The following is a 17,282-nucleotide window of genomic DNA, read 5'->3' as shown; positions in this document are numbered from 1 at the left end:
AGACTCTTAAGTTTAATGCTATTTTATATCATACTGTATCAAAGTCCTACTAATATTATAAATGCGAAAGTTTGTGAGGATGGATGTATGTGTATGTTTATAACTCTTTCACGAAAAAATTGCTTAACAGATTGCAATGAAATTTGGTACGTACATAGCTGGACAACTGGAATAACACATAGGCCATTTTTTATTCCGATATTTTTATTTTAATCTAACATAAAATTACTAATATAGCAACGTGAACAGAATCTCAGGATTGCAGCACATTGGTAACGAGATTAACCGAACGAGAGTTGAAGGAAGCAAGTCTTAATAAATAAGCAAAGATTAGCAAATGACATGATATTCAGCATTCTCGTATAAATCCGGATCGCCTACGGAAACCTCCATTCATAAATATCGACCACGCAATTATGCAATTTAAAACGAATAGTCAGCGAAATTAGATCGGTTTTAATTACGAAAGTCAACTATAATCTCTTCCTAGCTTAAACGGATTTATAGTGTTGCATGATTTGCATTTAGTATCTTATTAAAATAAGCAAATATCTACGAATGAAAACATTTTTATAATACTAGTTGTCTGGAACTTGCTTTGAGTATAATTTTTATCTCTATATTGGCGCAATGTTATTAATATTATATGTAAAAGTGTATGATATGTGCCATTTGACGTGAGAATTATTGAATAGTGAAAATTATTTTATAGTATATTTTTTAATACTTGCACTATTAATTGTAAAAAGATGTAAAATATTTTATATAGGTTAACAAGGTTAATTACTACAAATTCAAAATCACAGCCATAAAACTTGACAAGAGAAATATTTTAAGTTAATTTCATTATAACCATATTTATTTATTGTTGATCGTGGATATAGATATTAAGAATATGCCTACACTATAAAATTAATTTTATGTCACATTTATGTATACATTAAACTATAAACATATATCAATATACGCTTTATTTATGTAATTTATGACTCAAATAATTGATTTTAAACTTATTGTTGTGATCATCTTATAAATGCCCCAAAAACATTTACTCATTTTGTTCCAGCCCTTAAAATGTAATTTCTTTGAGGGGAAATACGTATTTAAGAAATGTTTCTTAAAAAAGTTTTATTAATAAAAAAAAATCGACATTCCATACGGAATTAGTATATTTCGTACGGAATGTCGTCTCTTATTTTGTTTTTGCTTACGTGCGAAATGATAGCAGTTCCATATTATTAAGGCTTACCTTTTATAGAACCATACATCCATTATATTAAAGACCTATCAGCATCTAAAGCTTTCCCAGTTCTACACCATGATTCCATGATTCCTATACACGTAGTTTTCGCAAAATTTGCTCTTTAAGATTTGCGTCGGATTTAAGGAATTCTACAAACATTAATATGCATAATATGTAAGGACTAGTAGTAGCAAAACATTAATAATCTTGACCAGTAACATACAGACAAGCGGACCAGGCCTACCGACTCAGATTCAATGGAACATATAAATCATTTTATGAAGTTCAATGAAGCATTTTATGGTTGTCGGGCTATTGGTTAAATACTAAACATTAACTGTGTAACTTATAAATTGTTGTTGCTATATATTATAATATAGATACAATGTTTATGTATCATAAACAATGTAAATTGGTTGCCGAAGAAATATATAACTACAAGGAATATTAAATATTTGTGAAAATAATTTGTGTACCCAACGTCGGTCCCAACGTCGTCGGTCGTAAAATGGGATCCTATTGCTATGACTTCACTGTCGGTCTGTCCATCTGTCTGTCTGTCTGTCCGTTTATCTGCCACCAGGCTGTGTCACAAGCGTTAAGCAGTTAAAAATTTCGCAGAGATGATGCATTTCTGTCGCTTTTATAAGAATAAAATCGAGGTTAAGCAAAGGTGGGAGTGGTCATAAATTGGATGTGTGACAATTTTATTTTGCAGTTGCGTCGTAGCTATTTGTAATGAACCTTTAGTATCGCGAGTCAAATTCGCACTTGACCGTCAGTTTTTTAATTCATCGGCGATTATGATTTTTTCCATCGATTTCGATTCAAAGTCCTTCAGTGACGCTACGTTTTATTCAAGAAACATTCACTGCAATAAATGACTTATCAATTTATTTCACACAGTTGTTTTGGATTCCATTGTCTTGCTACATCAAAAGCAATACGATAGCAAGTGTGTCATTTCATATACCAGCCTAATCGCAAAAAAGTACGCACACAGAACTTGTTTTTTGTTACACAATACTTACAAAGAGATATAGAGTAAAGGCCTTTCACACAACATGACGTTATACACAATTTAATGTCACAGTTCCAACGTATGCACTGATTCCACTATTAAACGGATAAATTATTATGTAATAACTTTCACTATCTTCACGTGACGCCAGTTTCAGTCATTTTCAGTGTTAGATGTTCAGTCGATCGCTCCACAAGATCTGAAAAGATAAGAATGGATAATATGAATATATTTACATCGTTATTTTAAAAGAAATTGGACATGATTGTTACTACACAAAACATTGTAATAGAGTACATAAATCATGCGTGTTAATCAGTATTCTACCCTTTTATAATAAAATTGAGTATATTTAATCGAGTGTTCTTATGTCAAAGTATATGTATTAATATAATATACCTACATATTACTAAAAAAAACTATCAACTCCAACGATCGATCAACGCTTGACGTAAAACAAATAACTCTTTCTATAAATCGTGAGCTCGGCTGAAGACCACAGCTTCCCACGTTTGTTTGTTTTACATTTCAATCTTACTCTAATGCATTAATTATAAGTACATTACTTTTATAATACCACGCGTATCGTAAAAATAGATCATAAAAAGTTTTTGTCAATAACAAGATGTTAGTATGCAGTTTCAGTTTTTTATTTTCTTGTGTACGATTTTGAGTATTCTACATTTAGAAATTAAAGACTTTTTAACGGATTTTTAACCCGACGTTTCGAACACTTTACAGCGAGCGTGGTCACGGAGAGACTAAGATGTTACATGTCTTTGCGAACTACCTCCACCTATTTCTCCGCAGTTGGTATGTTAAGTATTTTTCCGGATGTTAGCAATATTAGCCAATATTGCTAACATCCGGATAGTGTCTTCTAGTCTTTTCTCAAACATACAATTTAATTATTTTATCTAAATACATTTTTTTTCATACAAACAATCATTTCATACAATAATCAATAAATTCGAATCATCATCTTCTCAATTCTTTGATACTTAGTTTTCTACTTTACAATATAGTAATCACTGATAACTTCATTAAATCTTACGTCTGAATCGAAATGATAAAGTATTGCAACACACAACACGCATGTCAACACGTAACTGCATTAGATAAATCATTAAGGAGTTCATAATTAATATCTGTAATTCGATGCTGTTGATATGCGCGTGTTACAAACAAAAAATAAGTGACAGTTTAGATTAATGACTCTTAGGACGTCGGCGTAGCGCCGCGTCTCGGTCCCAAATAATCTGTTAGAAATGTATTAACACTATAAGGGCTTCTGGACTAGAACAACCGTATATTCGAATACGTTACAAATTGAAATGTCAGTGTATTGATTTGTTGAGCGGTTGACTTGAAGTGTTATAAGTTATCATGTAGATTAATTGAATTATGTTCACAGTCTATGAGTTATGAGATGGGGCGGGAGAAACAATTTCCATCTGATATTATTTAATAGATTAAATAAGTGGATGAATGATTTCGTTTATTTTGTTTGACAATTGACTAATCAGATGTTTATTTACTTATGTTAAAAGTATCACATGACCATCATCATCAGCCCATATATGTTCTCGCTGCTGGGACACAGGCCTCCTATAAGGGATCAGGCCATAATCCATCAAAAGTATCACATAGTTATTTGCATATTAAACACAAAATATATAATATAAATTGTTGGCTTCTGAGCTGTTGTTTCGGCAGTATCAAATTGTAAATCAACGAATGTCTCAAATCCATTAGGCTTCTTTTAAATATAGTAAGCCAAGCCCTCGGGTTAGAACATAAATCTATTTTATTTATTTGTTTAGATAACCAAAAAACATCAAAACTAAACTTATTATCTCCATTGTAAAAGTCTGAATTTAAAAAATATTTTTATGAGTAAAATTTAAATATTTAATCTTGAAAAAAAAAACATTTTCGCGTTATTATTTGTTTGATGATTGATATAGATGCTAGTATGACATTGTAACTAATTCAATGAATACAAAATCTCTATAACATTGTCCTAGGACAGGTTTCATACACACACTCATGATTAATTATGTATTACACGAACTTGAATTCGAATGAATGTTTGTTTTGCATAATTTTCGCATTGACGAATGTCTTTACTTTTTTTTATAAAAACTGTTATTCATTAGGTTAAAAAAATTGCTTATTAGTATTAAATTAATGAGACGTAAACTGATACCCAAAATCGGACAAATAAATGACGACACTTTCACTTGCTACAGAAAATCTGAACCATAAATAAATCACAACCGTAAACTAAAATAAAATGTTTATTACACATTAGCATCGGAATTAATAAAACATTGGGAATAAAAATATTTAAAAGCCATAAAATTCATAAGGTCGCCCACAAAGCTATGGCTAACCGTTAGCGGGGCATCAAATAGCCATTTGTCAAACATCATAATGATTCTATAATGACATTAGAAGTCAGAACACTAAACGCCCATGATTATGTGATTCATAAAGTTAAATATTACAAGCGCAGGCTACAATAGCGTCCACATTATAGGTGATGATAGGTAATATATTTTCAAACATATCTAAATAATTTAGAAAAACACTTTTCTCCGTTTAACCGCTAATCAGGGTTGACGCCTAAAACAGTATATTAAATTTTTATTGAATTATTTTGTTTTGAAATAATAATACTTATAAATACGTATCTATTAAGTGAAATATTCCTGATATATGTAATATTAATTTTAATCATTTGTATAATATGTCATTTTCACAATGGAATTTCTGTTGTATGAACGTGGAAATTTAACTGGAAATATTACTAATTGTATAAAATAATACTTCTGATTGTTTTATATATTTTTAACTATACGATGATTATTATCTAGTTGCTTTGATGTTATTCTTTCTGATGCCTTTGCTCCTTCCTCCAATTAACAAATAACTTCCAAGCGTAAGCATCTCTTGCAGAAACCTATTGTTTGTTTCTAGTATCAATATGAGCATCGTATGACGTGAAATCAACGCAGAGTAAACAAAATGATTCACTTCCATTTATTAGTACGGAGCCAGCGATACGTTTGAAAACGTAACCTTGTATTTCTAGTAACCCGGACTCGACTTTAAAAAGGGCCTATTCATGTTTTCAAGTAGCAGCTGGCCTATTTCGTCGAGTCTCTTTCATAAATCCTACGTACAATTTTAATTACATTTCTGAAAGTCTGACACAAATTTGAATGAAGTCCGCAAAATAGAATGTAATTAATTACAGAGTACGCTATTTGTTACTTGGTTCTATAGAAAAAACGTTCTTTTTTATTATATTTCTTTCATTTGTTATAATAATGTTACTAGAACTTTCCTTTTATGGCACGATGTTGAAAATGTTAAAAATGACACGAGAAATAATGAAGCTCGGATTCTAGCATCTGTATGATAATATTACAGTTTAAACAGAAAAGGGTGTTCACATAAAAACGTAATATTTTTAACGAACTTAATTCGCCGTCTCGAATCGACGCCTGAGCGGCGGAGGATTTCTGAATTGTTGGTAATTGGTATGTCCATAAAATTACTCGCAATTAAACAGTGACGGGTGGAAGACGTCATTTTCTTTTATAAATATTTTATTTCTGTTAAATATTATCCATGAATTATATTTCATGAGCACAGTACCGTGAACAAAGTATGGAAACGTTTTCTTTTCGCAAATTTATTGGATGAACAAGTATTTAATCTTGAACCTAGGTCTTTTAAAGTGCTGAGCTTTAATATATCATATAGTACTTTGCTATCTAGATAGAATGGATTATATTATTATTTCTCTCTACTCGTACTTGATAAGTATGAATTGTAATTTTTATCATCTTCCTTTCCAATAAAGTAAAATAGAAATGTCCTCATAATTATTTCTACAAAATTTTAACTTTGTCCGTAATACCATTTGCATAAAGTTTAGATTTTACCTTTAACCAGAGAATTTAGGAGCGGAGTTTGATAACAAAATTAAAAAGGGTACAGTCATATATATGTCTTTAGCATTTTGTTACACATATATGACTTAAATTCTCCTTTTATTAAGAAAATGTCACCATTTTCAAGAGGTTGTAAATATTGCACAAACAATATTTGCAGGTGTAAATAACTAATTGTTTGTAATGCAAAGAACTTGAGATACGTGAGAAATGTACTTCACGTGAAACTGCAAACATCGATGCGAGGTCATTGCCCTCCAAATACCATGAAATTAATACCACACGGTCCTGCTAATAAGCAATTACGTTTGGTGGTTACGTATTTTTTAAATGATTTAGCGTTACCTGTAATGGCTTTTATTTTATGAGAAATTTGTATTGTTAATAAACCCTATTACAATATCTTAGATATGAAGGATATGAGAGCAATGTGTCAGTACGTCTCTTGTAAGGCTATAAAACACCATGCTGGCCAAGAGTGGCTTGGTTGATAACATCTGTGGACGAACTTGTAATTCCTTCCTATCCAGAATGTGACGGTTTCCTTATGATGCTATTCTTCACCGTTTTGACCAGTGTTGATGTAAATAATTTTCAATTAAATTGGAAAATCGATTTATTTTTGGCATGCTCGTTTGCTATCGAACCCTTTTAATGGAGTATGAGGTTCTAACCACTGAGCCGGTCAACCGGTCTACCGCTCAATAAATGTATTAAATTAGTGTCTCTCGCTATTCATTTATGAACGAGAATCCATACAAATAAACGAATAACAAAATTACATATCAATGATTTTCTTCTTTGAATATTCAGTATTTATATGGAAAAAAATCCTTTGTACGCACGTCGGTATTTATACATAATAACATAAATGTCAAGTGAAATATCTCAGAAGGAAAAGCAAATACCTCAAACGAGGATTTCTCCGTTGTAAAATACCGTCCCGTTTCACCTACGTAATCCTCACATAATATTCGCAACGTTATACTCATATTATAACCCATTTTCTTGGAGGCTTACATGACAATCTTGTCGTGAGGTTGATAAGGCCATTATTCTCAAAGGGATCCGAATTCTTGCCCACGTTTATTATAGCCGGGAAAATGTAAATTATTTAAACATATATTGTAAATAATTTCGGTTCTCTCTCGACTGACCCGTGGTGCATATAATGTTGCCTATAGCACTAAGGTATAAGTACATATCCAACGGTGAGATAATTTTTGAAATCGGTCCAGAACATTTTGGAATTACCGCGTTATTAGCAGAAGGAAGAAAATAAGTTTTTGATGTAGTACGAAAAATATATTGGTATGACTGAATTGAATAATGTGAATAACATTCATTAACAAATGGAATAGCAATATTGCTTCTCGTCACCATGCATAAAATATATAATGTTATATAATTTAGGTTGCGACCGTTTACTTTCGTTAGCATATTTGCGTTTTTAATCTTGTTCAAATACAGTGGTATCAGTCACCAAAGTTTTATCTGATAGAACATAAAAGAAAAATTTAACAATACGTAACTTTACTTCTCTATTCTCAATTTTACATCGATTTTATGTAAGACTAGCTGCGCCCCGTGGTTTCACCCGCGTAATTCCGTATCCCGTTGGAATATCGGGATAAAAAATAGCCTATATGTTATTCCAGTTGTCCAGCTATCTACGTACCAAATTTCATTGCAATCGGTTCAGTAGTTTTTACGTGAAAGGGCAACAAACACACACATCCTTACAAACTTTCGCATTTATAATATTAGTAGGATTATAGAAAGAAATTATTAGCTTTCATCACAAAGAGGCGTCTTATTTACACACACATTTTGTCACACATAAATACATTTTAATTTCACCCTGACCGGAATTACATGTAATGGTGTCAAATTATTCTTCATATAATTGTCGAATAGCTGCTGTTTACACACAGTCAACTGAGCAAACAACTCACTGCCATGAACTAATTTACATTCAAAATGTACGACTCTTTAAAAGACATAATGGACTATTCATAGACACGATCGTCATCTTATAATTTAAGGATGATAGCTCCTTTGTTAAGTTCAAGATTGTTTTGTACTAATGTTTCAAAAACAAAGGAGGTTCTGAATTCCAATTTGGACTATGTTTTTTGCATATTGTTACTGAATATTTTTGGTGCTGAATAATTTTGGTGTTTGATAAAAAAATTTTATCATTTGGTCCCATTTTAAAATCTGGAGAAGTTCGAAGTATTTTTCTGAATTGTATGTATTTATTTAATTAAATTGCTTTGACGGCTCTATCTACCTATATCTACTTAAATTACGTTTTAATCCTAAATAATATTTATTATATTGTAGCACAAGCACAATAACAATTAAGCTATCAAAGTATGAGCTCCATTAAACCTCGTATTCACAACAAAATTAATCATTAAAGTAATTAAATTAAGTACATTAGATAATATTAGGTAACAGGTTATCACATTAGCTATTTCCGAAGTATGCAATAATATAATATTCGCATTTAATACAATAATTGAACCAAAAAATGAATAGTGATTTGTTGGAATTGGTAAGTTATCGAGTTAGACTGATGTCTAATGAGACTCTATCTCAGACTGACCACAAGGCATATTATAGGAGTGATATTATGATGTGATTTTTACGTTTTAAGATAGTCAGAAGGCTAAAGAGTGAAACACTTGATTCTCAAATACCATGTGAATTTCTGTCCACTATGCGGACGAAACCGCGCGCGAAAACATAGTAGTTACCTAATTGAAAGTGTGAATGATGAGTTGACCCGCGTAATATAAACTGATAAAATGTTTAAATAATTAAAATCTAATAAAAAGCAAAGGCGTGAACACGATGAAGTAATTTTTACTCTTAAGATACGGCGATGTAATTAGGTTATCATTAACATTATGTTGCAATACAACACTTTGCTTGCTAACTGAGCATGGTGCTTTGTGAAAATTATATATTGTTTCTACCCATAATGACTTTTTTTGGCCAATAATCTAGTTTAGGCTCTTTAATTTTCTAACATCTGTACTTGAAAAAATGTATTATAACTCTTCACGTTTACAATTCAATGGTTTGTTTATATTAATTAATTTATTAAGTTTAAAAAAAATGCCTTTTAAATAAAAAAATTGATAGTTTAAAAATATGGTACCTGCTTTACAATGTTTGTTTATTTAGTTTAAAATGTATGTATGAAATAGTATTATTAACACATTTTTTGTTTAATTTTATTCAAAAGAAAAAAAGACATAACACAATTCAGTAACCTAATAACTGTATAAAATCAGTCTATTTTATAGAAAATAACTAGATGTAATCATTTAAAAGGATATAGATAGGCACCCCCTACCATTAAGAGATACACGTAACAAATCAATGTTATTTACAATGATCAGAAATTGCGTCTTAAATTGACGCAATAAATCTGTGTAGAAACTCGATGTAAGGCAAAAACTGTCAATGTAGGACACTGTCTTCATTGATATTGCGTTCCCGGGATTTTTTAATTAGTACGTCTAACTACCAATTACAGTCAACTTTCAAGTACTCGCCTCGTATCACTCAATCAATTTAATACTTGAGAATTGCCGTGTATTCGATGTGAAATGTAGATATTTTTATATCATCTGTTACTGCGTATCAATTTCATTGGAAATGGTTCATTTTTCTTTATTGTAAAGTTTTCTTAAAATACAGCATTTATTTATTATTTATTACACTTTACAATTTAATTATTACTTTTTACAACATTCGGTCAGAAAAGCTTTAGTATACATATATCTGTAATGTTTTTAACAATTTATTTATATATGTCTTAGAATAACATCAAACAGACAATATCGTAAAGAAAACACAATTACAAAACTCACGATCATTTCGAAATACGATGTGAGACTATTCAAATTTCACATCAATAGAACTATATATAGGCTAAATAGATAAAGTGCTTATACTTCCTTTTCTAAAGCATCATCTAAAAATATCCCAACCGCAAAAGATCAGTTACTCTGATTGTATTAACAGGGCATCATATTTGTTTACAAACCGACTGCGTATCGGTAGAAGCTAAGCTATGAGAACAGAAAATTATTTATTAAAGGGAAAATTATGCGTTAGACGTGTATGAATTATTGTAAAAATTACAATGATACAATATTTCCTGTTATGATAGATACTTTGATTCTTGAATGAATGTTAAAAACCACAAAAAAATAATTTGTTATATATTTTTATTGGATCAATTCTGTATAATTAAATAAACTCAAAATAGAGTTCTTAATACGAGTAATAAAAGCCAAAAAAATCATAAATATTTTGACTGTCAGTTTTCTCGTTCAGCATTCACACAAAAAGCATTAGACGAATTTTGATGAAACTCTTTGTTACATAGCTAGTAGCCCTCAGTAATAATTACACTATAATTTATTTGAAGTATTTAATTTTAAAAATGCACCTGAATAAAGTCAGGGGCAACAGCTAGTCTATAAATATATTATTCAAATGTGTTCTATGGAGATATTCACATAATACGATTAATAAAACCTATACAAGCAATTAGCTATAATTGATAGTAATCGAACATACCTTCTGATTCATATCAAATCACGATGCTATTCTTATCATAAAAACTTCAGATTATACGGAAGCTAATACAATTATATTATAATTTGAGCGCTGTACAGTTTAATATAAATGTATTTGTGTTGTTGTATTAAGGAATAAAACAGAAGCCTTAAATAAGCCTAGAAGGACAAATAACCATTAAAAATTTATAAGGCAAATTTTGTAACAGTGGAGTCTGGTGGAATAGGTAGACATTAAAATTGATATAGGAAACTAACAGATAAAAAATCTTTATATTTTTAGCCCGGCATAATCAAACGTGCTTATTAACAAAATTCACCTAGAAGTCCTCAGCTGTTTGTCACAATACACTCACAAATTACTCACACCTGTATAGGAATTGAGTCACAGACTGCGATAAATGCATATCAAACGAAACGTTTTGTTATCTGGTTGTTATTGTTTTTATACTTTCACCGTATTACTATTATTATTAAGCCTATCGCTTAAATGATAAAGAGCTAACAGATTTAGATAATAACGGTCACGAAATAATTGATGTGAAAAGAGTTTTTATATTTCGAACCAATTTTAAAAACGGAACAATTTTACAGCCATCATTCCGTTCATTATATTTATGCCAGTGTTAAGTGTAGCTTTTTCACGAATTAATTTACCTTTACAAATTTAGAATGAATATTTTTCAACAAATTTTATAAAGTTGTAATGATGCTTATCCATTGTTTATATACTACAATTGATTCAAAAAACGAACACACGAAATCATGGGTAAATTCAAACACAGCTTACTAAATAGATTTTACGAACAGAATATTGTTCCCAACTAGCTCTTATCGCCCACATCACGGTGCCCTACATCCACGCGAGTCCAATAGAAAAATCACACGATCGAACCCGCTAAACCATCCGTTGATAGCGTTATCGGTAGCCCTGAATACACGGGATACAGTTACCCGGCCAATTAGAAGGGTTATATTTTAAAAAAAGAAGAAAAACGACCAGCCTTCGTACCTAATTGCGAGCTTGGATGTCGTTCAGCAATAATCAACTTCAGGTACATTGCCATTTCAAATTGACATCAAGATTGAATGACTGATTTCATAGTTGGTGATGTTATCCGCATTTTATATATCCAAGTAGACTTGAAGTATCTTAGAAACAAATATGGTAACATTTTCATTTAGTATTTACGTCAATATAGTCAGAGGAATAAACGCATAAATCTTTAATTACCCATTGCTTTTGTATGCAGTTTGTAGATTGATTTAATTTATATGAAAGAAATTCAATCCTTTGCATTTTGTGAGATAATCGTGTATACGCCTGTTTTTATCAATTTGCATCCTCATTGCAAATAATTAAATATTTACAACTTTGTAGCTTTTCAATGAATTCTCATTACCGGTATATTTTAATAGATATTTGAAATAATCGATTCAAGTCCATGGAATATCAGATTGGAGCAGTAAAGTATCTTAAAATTATGTAAATTTTATCATCATTTCACTTTTATATCCGCACTTGTTCGTCTTTGGTTGAACATTGAAAATTAATTATAATACAGAGTATTTATGACAAAAAGCTTTGTTCATATAGCCCCTTCATCAATATAAAATCCATTAAGATAGAGAATCTTACAAAACCTATTGTGTTTCAATGTGTAAAGGATTATACATTTAATAAGTTATAAAAACGCGGGAACATTTATAATACACTACATTACACTTATTTTTAGAACGAATCTCCGGTTGATAGGAAGATAGGATTGACTTTTAAAACTATTACAATAGGGCACTATTTCCGCTAAACTATGTGTTTTAGCATGAATTTTTAGTAGAATTTTTATATTTATACCGATTATCATATAAAACAGGAACTAAATCGTAATAAAAGATAATAATTGTGTCACCTATGAATGAGCTCGAAATATATTTTTTATACATTTGATATGAAAGCATCTTTGCTTTCATTTTTTTTACTACATTTAAACAAGAGTGTTATTTATTCACTGTTACCTAATCATACACTAAGAAACAGCTACAACAGGTAATATTTCAATGTTATAAAAACAAGTAAGTATTTTAAATTTGGGGTAAATAGTGAAGGAAACTTTTACCCCACCATACTGAGTATTTTTTACGTGACGTGACGTGTATACAAATTTGTGTGGTAAATACAAAAATTTAAAGACTCTAAGTTTTTTTTATTCTTAAACAGTTTGACTCGAGGGCAATCGTGCCTAGTGTCTTTAACTGCTTATAGAATTTAACATAGAGCACTCAATAGCTAAAACCCTAACGGTCCAAAACTTATTGCTGTAGTGTCAATATAAATTAACAGGAAACAATGGCAAAAAGCAAGTGGACAGAAAAGCTATTGAGATGATATTCTATTATGGTTTTTATGACACTTGAAAATTGAAATAAAATTATATACATAAATAAATGTTCAATGCTGACGATGCTGTCTAGTTTTCCATATTGAAATAACTGTACTGAATTCGGCGGGTTTCACGTGGGTTAAAGTAACATATTGTAGCGATTACATTTAATTACATAAATAAGGCGAAAACATGTGTAAACTCACCAGTAAGCCCATAAACATATTTAAAGTTAAATAAATAATGTAAAGTAATTATAAAAGCTAAAGCTATGACAGAAAAAAAAAATATGGCAGCGTCATGTTCACCATCAGGGCTTTCGCATAAAAACATTTATAATCTATTGTACAAAATTTAAACGCGTGACTAGATATCACTTATATGATAAGGTTGTTGAACTCTTATATAGTTTTTCGCCATCATGAAGCTTTTCAATGGTATAATTGACGTAATTGTTTATTTGCTCATTAACAAGCTTTTCGTTGATTAAGTGTGAAATCAAACATCATTCGAATCATTTATATTCATTGTTATAATATAGATATCCTATTGGCAGAACCAATCATATATTGTTGTATAATTTTTACAATAAGTGTATTGTAAAAAAAATCATAGAGACAAACACAGCAACTCCTCCTTTTCGCTTGGAAGTCGGATAAAAGGTATCTAATAGTTAGGTGCTCTCTAGAGACACATTTCGCATCTGTTCATAAATCGATCGATTCATTGATTTTCTTATCAAACTGAATTTAAGGAATGATAAAGTACACTAACAGCGTTCTTGTATTGACGAAAACTACGAGTTTTTAATTACCACAAAGGATTGAACCCAGAACACTATGATACAAACTCCATGACTATAAACCCAACATTTTACCTATTCACCTGAAACGCAAAATTATGTAACGAATCAAAGTTTACGAAGAAACTATTTCACAAACAAATTCGAAGTTTGAAGGGTTTGATAACTTTTACTCTAGATGCTTTGATCTCGAGACAAACATACCGTCTCGAATTCTATCGTGATGTGTTAATTAAGCCGAAAGTGTTACAATTATGACTCACACGGTGACGTCATCGACATAAAGTTTGTTTAAAGAACCGTTTTGGTTAAGAAAACTCTTTGGTCGTGTTGTAAACGATTTTATATTTTATAACTTTTAATTTCATTGGAATTGGATCCACCCTTAACACCTATATATATTTTACATAACTGCTAGTTAATATAGCTTATTAACAGAAAATAAAAGCAATTTAGAAATTTATATTTGTAATAATCCATAGAAAAAAAATAACAAAATTATCAATAGTTGACTTAACATACGCCCACGTCAATATTAATGGTGGTATTTTCAGCAGGAGTAAACTAACTACTTAGTTGTATACAAGATAATAACGCACTAAACGCACACCTCTTTCCTAAAGCTTTGAAAAATTTTCGAGAGCATTTCCATTATGGTAGCTAAAACCGTTAAGCTCCTTGAAACCACGAAAACTCACAGTAAGTCAAACAGGTATGCTAAGTCTCGGAAGGTTTTGTCCCAGTTTTTGCAGCATCTAAAAGCGATGCCTTTGCATTACAGTGGCGGAAATTACAGCTACAAACCACTTCAATGCGTTCTAACTACAGCCTTGTTACTGGGTCAAGACTCGAGATACCGTCTTTGAAAAATCGCGATTCTCATCTAAATGTAAGGGAAATTGTAATGCATGCAATATAGAGTTGGTTTAATTAAAAAACACTGTATTGACTTACACATAGAGATTATAATTGTTTGTGACATATAAAGCCAAATTCTATAGTCAAATTTAATTATCATACAAATTATTATATAGACAATATAATATTAATATACAATATACATTCATGTATAAAAAATTCGTAGAGCCGGCAAAACAGTCTTAAGATAAATATATTTCATTAATATAATATATGTCAATTAAAATTTTATGCTCGATACCTATCAATAGGTTATTGATTCATAAAAATTAACATCGAATTAGTTTAAGATACAATCTGAAGATTTTATAGCGCTAATCGGTGATCATATTAACAATATAGCAAAGACTTTGACAATATAAAAAGTGGGTTTACAACATTATGAAGATTAAATCTCAGATAAGAATTACTTTTATGGTCAAAGTAAACAAAGAAATTTAAAAGATTTATCGCATGCAATAACTCCGGGGACCTTTAGCATTTTTGCATACTGAGTGTGTGATTAAATCATCTTTAAAGTATAATTAACTTTTTGTTTACCCTTAAATGTAATTAGATGATGACTTTAATATTAATTCAAAGTTGTAATCTTTACTAATAGTGTGCGAAAATTTCCTCGTAAGAAGGCGTGATTATTTTGTTTGTTTGTCCATCTTTTACTTCAGAACGTAGCGACGGTTTTTCTGCTGTGAAAATCTCATTCTCCTAGAAATTATGATTCACCACGCGGGCAAATCCGCGCGCGGAACTCTAGTTTATAAGTTTATTATGTATATTATAAAATAAATTATGCGTTTACTTAAGGTAAAACAGTAATAATGAGTATTTATTGTTTCAAATGAAAACAACGAATATAGTATTCACATTCAAATATCATTTATAATAAATTTTAAAATAGGCAAAGGAAATTTTTAAATTTGCGATTGAAATGTCAATGACCGCATCGAATATAAATAATTCATAGATTTTTATCACTCGATAGCTTATCGAATGTCCTACAGAGTGACAAATCATGTTAACATTTCGATTTGAAAAGAGAGCATCGATAAAGATAAAGAAAAGAGAAATTACAAAAGGTTTGTGAAAACTTCGATAATTTTAATACAAAATTGTTTGCTACTTTCATCGTTGTTAAAAGTTTAAAGCTTAAACCATATTAGCAATGTGTTCTTTTTAATTACAAATATTCAAACGAAGCGCTTGTCTTGTGCATGATGTTACCTCGGCTTAGCAAACTTTTCAATATGTTATAAGCTCTAAATTTAATTCATTGTCTTTCTTTGTTCATTTAAAGATGTGTATGTAGGTAATTACAATATTCTATAATAAAAGTAGCCTCTACTGTTAATTTTCACAAATACTTTGCCATTATTGTGGGCGGAGGTTTCTAACGTTAAATGTGATGTAAAAAACACCATTGTTAAAATATATTCATAGCACATAACCGATAAATCTTATTGTTATTGAATTTTTCACGCTATTTAGGCAACAATTCATTCAAATTTCGTTACGAAAGTAGGGTTAAGGTTAATTCATTGAACTTTATGTATCCGGCATCAATCGAACTTACTATGACACAAATAACCGAAAAAAGAACGCCTACACACTAACAAAGTGCAATCTACATTAGATAAGCGCCAGTTTCATAACAAACGAGTTTAGTTAAGACAAGAAGTGTAAAAGTTCTTATCAGATACTGCAGGCATACTGACCTCATAATTACGGATCACTGAAAATCATTCACTTATTCACAAACTCTTAATGTTGTAGTATTATGCAGAAATGTTTATAAATAATTCCCTGTTATGTTGTTTTATTATTGATTACTAGATACGGAGTTTGCCGCGTGTTTTTCGTAGTGTCGCGTCGTACGGCACGTCTGAACTCTATCGCGCCGTATGGTCGACTATACTGAGGAATGCCGGCAAAACTTTAACTAGAAATTAACTATGATATAGGAACATAATATTATACGTAGTTGTAAGTTTCAGCGCACCTGAAACAGCTTCTATGGTAATCGAATTCCAGAGCTTTATGATTTTGATAATGTTAGGTTTTAATATGATTGGATGTAATTATAGTTATGAAGCTATTATAAAGCAGAGAACAGTGCTATTTTATAGTTTACAGAATACTTCAGAAGATCTATGAATCCTGATAGTTCTGAACGCATACAGTCTTAAAAGTTATAGTAGTAAGAAAAAGTTTACAGTCGAAGTTTGGATATATTTTTTATATAACATTATTCCGCTGAATCCTCATCATGTACTTCAATTTGACGGTTACGTCTCATCGGTTCATAACAATATACCTACCTACATAGAAAAACTTTGAAATTCGTCAACAAGAAA

The 17,282-nt window shown here is 30.5% G+C and overlaps 1 protein-coding gene across 1 annotated transcript in view; it reads right to left on the bottom strand.

Moving 5' to 3' along the window:
• Positions 1 to 16,822, bottom strand: part of LOC119832028 (thrombospondin type-1 domain-containing protein 4-like) — a 95,230-nt gene extending 78,408 nt beyond the window's left edge. The window contains exons 1-2 of the mRNA XM_038355612.1: positions 16,644 to 16,822; positions 2,275 to 2,463 (exon numbers count right to left, since the gene is read on the bottom strand). Of these exons, the coding sequence (XP_038211540.1) occupies positions 2,275 to 2,309 (35 nt within the window). The 5' untranslated portion in view covers positions 2,310 to 2,463; positions 16,644 to 16,822. The remainder of the gene's footprint in view (positions 1 to 2,274; positions 2,464 to 16,643) is intronic.
• Positions 16,823 to 17,282: the final 460 nt, after the last annotated feature.

The sequence above is a fragment of the Zerene cesonia genome, chromosome 14, assembly GCF_012273895.1.
Source record: "Zerene cesonia ecotype Mississippi chromosome 14, Zerene_cesonia_1.1, whole genome shotgun sequence".
Lineage (NCBI taxonomy): Eukaryota > Metazoa > Arthropoda > Insecta > Lepidoptera > Pieridae > Zerene > Zerene cesonia.
The sequence above is the reverse complement of the archived record's forward strand: the minus strand, read 5'-3'. Positions and strand labels throughout refer to the sequence as shown.